At 49.4% G+C, this 6162-nt stretch overlaps 1 protein-coding gene across 1 annotated transcript in view; it reads right to left on the reverse strand.

Moving 5' to 3' along the window:
• Positions 1-5470, reverse strand: part of bbx (bobby sox) — a 33126-nt gene extending 27656 nt beyond the window's left edge. Inside the window, exons 1-2 of the mRNA XM_077626928.1 lie at positions 4765-5470; positions 2934-3209 (exon numbers count right to left, since the gene is read on the reverse strand). Of these exons, the coding sequence (XP_077483054.1) occupies positions 2934-3089 (156 nt within the window). The 5' untranslated portion in view covers positions 3090-3209; positions 4765-5470. The remainder of the gene's footprint in view (positions 1-2933; positions 3210-4764) is intronic.
• Positions 5471-6162: the final 692 nt, after the last annotated feature.

The raw sequence follows: 6162 nt of genomic DNA on the forward strand, positions 1-6162 counted from the left end.
AGTATAGCTGTCCTCCTCAAGTGGGCCAGCCACTTGGGTGCGAAATGCCTAAGGTGCTTTTCCTGTGCAATCACACTTTCGGCACGCTACAGATTAGCTAGGAAATATGGAGGCTGGTGTGCAGTCAAGCCTGGGGCCACAGGCCTGCATGTTTCTTGCAATCACTAAGCTGTGATTTTTTAATTCTTTGCTAGCAGGGATTATGGCAACAATTAGATTATTTCTTGCCAACAAGACATAGCAAACTTGGAGTGCACAGGGCAACCTGTGGTGTGATTTTTGCCACTGTGCTGAGCTACTTGTATATTAGGGTCATACAAGATCATGGGCATGCCACAAGGCATCCTGGAAGCATCAAAGCAATGCGTTTTGGCATAAACTAAGAGTAAAATGCCACTGAGGAACACTGGGCATGACAAGCTTTTAATAAGAGATGATACATAAAACTGAAAGAAAAAAAAAATATGCTTCAATTTTGCACTTTAAAATGCCAGGATTAGTGTAGAACGTATTCTGTTAATAGCGCTGTCATGTGAATGTTGGATATGGTGCTAAACTGCACCTATTAACTGCATAAATGAGGCCTGGCTTGAGGAACACTTGGCTGACATAGCTGTTTTCGGTTTCAAGCCGAAAGCAAGGTCTGAAAACGTGTTTCCTTTTAATAAAATTGAGAGAACTTATAATGAAGAGGTTTTTTTTATTATTAAAGAGATGTTGACATTAAAATGGAGCAAGCACATCAAACTCTGAACCGCACTGTACTCTCAAAAGAGCAAAGTGCGACATCTATTTTTCACCAGCCTTGAGGTTCCCCATTTATATTGAGAGTACAAAAGCAAGCAAAAAGAACTAACAGTGCAGTGACTCTTTATAAGGACACGACAAAAGCAATGGTGGCAAAACCACAGCGCATATCACATTCTTGTGCGTGTAGATCATATACCGTATTTACCCAATTCTAACGTGCATCCAATTTAAGAGACTGAAAAAAAAAAATGCAAGCCCCAATTCTAACGCACACCCGATATCGGTGACTGAAAAAATCCCAAGCCCCACTTCTATCATGCATACAATTTCCACGGAAGAAAAAAAAAATGCGAGCGTTTTTATATCTACAGGTGGAAACAGGCTGTTTATTCACCTGAACTTCATTCACTGTCGCTCTCGACAGCTCCTTGTCACTCTCTGACCGCAACATCTCATCTTCAGTGACATCCATAGCATTAGAAATTCCGCACTTCTCTCTCTGGCACAACTCTCTGGCACGCCAAAATGATGGGCTGCATCCCTATTGCCGCTCTCTTCCGCATGTAAAATAACTTTACGCTTAAAGCTGTTCTTGTGGTGAACATGACACGTCTTCATGGCCGTTGCATTCATTCTCGGACAAGATAGCCTACGGATGGAACGACAGCACCGAACAGATTGCAAATGGCTCCTGCGATGCAGAAAGTGGCGATGGTGATGGTGATGCTTCATCACCGAAGAATGGCGATGGTGATGAGCAGCTAAGGGGTAGTTTCAGTTTGTACCTGAATCTAATGCGCATGCACTTCTAAGACCTATTTTCCCCGAAAAAAGATGCGCGCTAGAATTGGGTAAATACTATACGTTCTGCGCACTGCCATAGGCCCACGAGCAGACAAGAATAGAGTGGACGAGGAGCTTGTTAGGACAGACATTCGTAAAACTTAGTGGTAAAGAAAAGGAAACAAAATAACAGAGAAATATTACTCGAACAAATTTCAGGGAACCTTAAGGCAATATTTTCTAGAGTGAAAATTTGTTGAATTCAAATGAGCACACAGCCACTGAATTCAACAAACCGAACTTTATTTCAAGCATTCAAATATCTTGTAAAAGTGATTATTTCAGGATACCAAACAGTAGATTTATGTATTTTATACTTGGTGCTTTTGATAAAATGCCATATTTTCAGGTGAATTTTTGTAGTCACCACTAACAACTTCAGAAACTGAGCAAATTTGTATATGCTTTTATGTTTCGGTACAAATGCCAGCTAGGCAACAAAAGCTTTCAACTTCTATAGACCATTTCTCTCACCCTCGCACACAGAGTCCAGGCGAAGTCTTACATTCAATGCCCTACACCATCTGTCAGCGCTGGGGACTATTGTGCTGTGCTGGCATAACGCTTGCTTACATCGACATGTTTTTCATTCTTCTTAGTGTCTCTGAACATTATTTTTCTTTTCTTTTTTTCTCTGCCCACACTAATATATGTCTCTGTGCCTGCCCTAAGCCCGTTTTGATTTAAGCAGTGCGGGCTGGGCAATATTATTCTTATTTCTTTTACTTGCCCATCCTAATTTCTGTCTCTATACCCTGCCACGTACTGTATGTGTGTATGTTGAGTGCTATCTGTTACAATCTCCCTGCACCAGAACCTACCACAGTTATTGACCTGCATCACTGCTCTTTGCCATCATATCTGTGGGTGGTCAGCTGGCAGGTTACAAATGGGTATGTTGTGCTGTATATTCCTGTGCTAGTGTGTCATCTGCACTTACTCTCTTGCATTAACTATCAACTGCTCTTTGTTGCCTGTTAACCATAATTTATATCAGTATGTAGTCACAGTTATAGTGAAGTGCAGGAAGCAGCTGGCTCGGTAAGCTGCTAACTGTCGGCAGCTCAAGCGAAACGCGTTTTTGATGAGTGGCTGCCCACCCATGCAGAAGCCATGGGTAAACAGCATACTGTCACCTCTACTTCCTATAAAATTATCTCCTGTCAAAAATCATATCATTCTCTAATCAACACTACCATGTAAAAAATTATAGAAACTTTCCCCTGCGCTTTCCTTCGTTTGAAAGGCAGCTCGTTTCTTGTAGATACATGGTGCACTGTCATTCAAGGCACCACCCCCTTCCCTCCCACCGAAATGAAAGCACCGGCTTCACCACCGACCTGCTTGGCAAGCTCAGTGTAGGTGTGCTTCGCGGGGGCTTCAAGGCTGGCCCACCACTCGCCCAGGATCTTGGTGATGGCACGGTTTTCCAGGTGCGGGTAGCGCTCACGCACCACACTGCGGTGTCGTTTGCAGAACAGGAAGAAGGCGTTCATGGGCCGGCGCACGCCGGATCCGCCCGCGCCGCCGCACCAGTCCTCCTCCCCCCGACAGCAGCCCTCCTCCTCGCCATCATCCCGCACCACCAGGGCCTCTGGTTCAGATGAAGAGCCCGCCTGCACACCAGGGCAAGACACGCAGACACAGTGAATATAAGGTTGTGACCAATGTTACATGCAGCAACATTAAAAGCACAACCGGGCTCCCTCTGCCCGCACTTACGATATCAAATTCATTTGTACAATCGCTCATTACACTGCTTGCTTCAGGGTGCATGCACATGTATGTACAGTCTTGGTCAGAACCCTTCAGGCCACAGCGTTCAGCTGCACCAAAATAAATGTTCCTAGAATGCTCCGTGTGGCGGATCATTCAAAACACAAATCAAGCAGCAAGCTTCTAAACCGCAAGAAGAAACCGCTCGCACTATCGCTGGCACTTCAAGGCCATTCCATCTTTAGTAGTGCCGCAATGGGTCTGTTATGCGGCTGAAGCTCAGCCGAAAATAGTTTGGCCTTAAGACTTTTGACCAAGACAGTACCTCAAACAGAAGAGCAATAACAAAGCTCAAAGTCCGGCCGCAACTAGTTAGGTGTCTGCACCAAACCACTGACGAACCTCCATTCACACACAGCCGTGCTGCTTTCATAGAATTACAATATACGCTTTCCCTCGTGCATAATGTCAATTTTCAACATGGTGACTTCCCAGTGAAACTTCAAAGCCGGACCAAGCAGACAGGTCCCACAATTAAAAAAAAGAGGCCCAAAGTCCCTTTTCACTTGATTTTCAAGACCAGCCAAAGTGCAGCTGCCTATATGCTCAGCGAGCTCGCTGCTGCCTCAAGACAGAGAACTATCACATGGGAATCTGGGATGGAGCAAGCTCTTTCAAAGTGCACCCTGACAAAATACAGAGTATTAGAGAGGAGTGCAGAATAACAGGCCCCATCTTAAACGAGTGAAAGTGTGGCTAATTTTCTCGGGAGGACTAGACTATTTTTGCCATCCAGATCACACAAGGAACGGTGTAAGCTCGTCTGCTCTCCATTTTAACAATATAAACTCGGCGTTCAACGCTCAGCAGCGAGCACACGCTCAAACAAGGGTTGTCACCAGCACTCAGCCGACCAAAGTTTCACAGTGTGCTGCGACTTGTATAACAACTTTCTCATGCAAGGCACGGCAAAAACTCACACAAGCCTGTCGGTATTCTGTTCGATTCATCATAATGCATGCTTCGTCAACACACACTACAAGCACAAATTACGAGCATGCATGCATGAGAACATCCAGTACCATACATCCTGTACTCAATGTGCTTTCTGCAGGTTTGAAACTATATTGTCTATTCCTTGGCGCTTGTCCTCAGAAGTCCTAAGGAAGTCTCTTACCTACCATCAAATATGCCGAAAAGCAGTGCAGCAGGAAGCATTTGCCACCACGCTTCAAAGATTGCGTTTGACGGGAAATGTTTAGTCACATTAGCCCTGGTGCTGCTTTGTGCTAGTTGACCAATTGTTCACGGCAAGAATGACGGTTTGATGCTGCAGGAGACCGCATATACAAAAGCGGAGATGTGTGTCGTTTCCGGGCTGTTGCTAGGATTACTCAACCAATCAGACCTGAGAAGGCAAGGCATCGCTTGTACATGGCAGAACGTCTCACGCACCTAGCTTAGTTCTTTCCTGCTCAGCAAATGCTTCGTTGCTGCGAGTACAGCTGTGGTAGCCTCCCAACCGGTGGTCGCTCTAGCGACGCCGACCCTACAACACAGCCTCCTCGGGTTGCAGTCGGAGAGAAAGATGTCGGCGGCAGCCTCCTCAGCAGCGAAGCTACACAGCGCGCCCACACTTCCGTGCATCACAGCCGCAAGCTGCCGCCATCGCAGGGACGATCACGAAAACGAGGCGCTCGCAAATCCCCAGCTGCGCGTACTGTTTCGAGCAGGCGCCCGTTCGACCCAACGTCGGAGGGGTCACCTGCGTCCCCAGACCCCGAGCAGTGAACGCGCGCGGCGAGGCTACGCACATCCTGGGAAAGAGCTCGCGCTGCAGCGTCGGGGCAGCAGGTGTCTTTTGGGCGCGCGGTGCACGGAACTGGGGTCGCTCGGCGGGAAGGAGGGAGGGCGGCTGCTCGGAGCGAGACGCTGGCTGCCCAGCCGAGCGGAATATCCGGGCGCAGCAGCAGCGGCGGCGGAGACACGGCGCGGGGCGCTGCAGCAGCGCCGGGGGTCAACGGCCCGCGCCGCCGCCGCCGTCGGCCAGCCAGCCAGCCGACCGGTGGGGCCGCTCCATCACGGCGGCCCGCATTCCGCGCTCCCCTCCGCCACTGCGGCAGCCTCGGCCGCGCGCTCCGCGATAAGGACCGCGTCCTCCTCTGCCCGGGGCAAGCCGCAGTGCGTGCCCGGGGCCTGACCGCTGTCATGGCGCTGGGACGCGAGGGACACTTCGTCCTATCGCATTTTCCTTAATTATTATTCCGGATGTAATTCGTTTTTCGCCGAGTGCGCGTGTGAACTGAGCTCTCTTCGGCTGGAGAGATAACGCAATATGACGTCGCATGACAACTGCTAGAGCACAGCAGTGCTCTAGCAACTCTAGCAGTCAGGAACCGCACTGCGGCAAATCTCTACGCACGGCGCTTGAGAGCGAGGATGCGTACGTGCTTCGCACGTTCTTCGGAACACTCGCAGCTTACGAGAGAGCAGGCCGAGGCTAACCTCCGGTCCCAGGCACTCGCTCGCCTTCAAACCAACCGCAGCTAGAAGACTTTCCTTAACTGCTAGCCGGTCATTCACGTACACGCTGGCTGGAGGCTGTACGGGAGGCTTTCGAGAGTGCGTTACCGCGAAGCATGCCGAGGGCAGCCACTGTGAACAGGAAGGTGACGCTCAGCGCACTGTGCTCAAGCGTTATCAACCGCCAGTAAGCTTACCTCGTTTTATTTATAAACCCCAGCGCCCGCCGGCACAGAACGGATATCTCCTCCCGCGCAAAGGCCCGATCGAGCGGGGCAGCCCAGGCCACGTCTGCCCCAAGAGTCCGGGCCGCGCGCGAATGCCTCGGCG

Source organism: Amblyomma americanum, chromosome 6 (assembly GCF_052857255.1).
Source record: "Amblyomma americanum isolate KBUSLIRL-KWMA chromosome 6, ASM5285725v1, whole genome shotgun sequence".
NCBI lineage: Eukaryota > Metazoa > Arthropoda > Arachnida > Ixodida > Ixodidae > Amblyomma > Amblyomma americanum.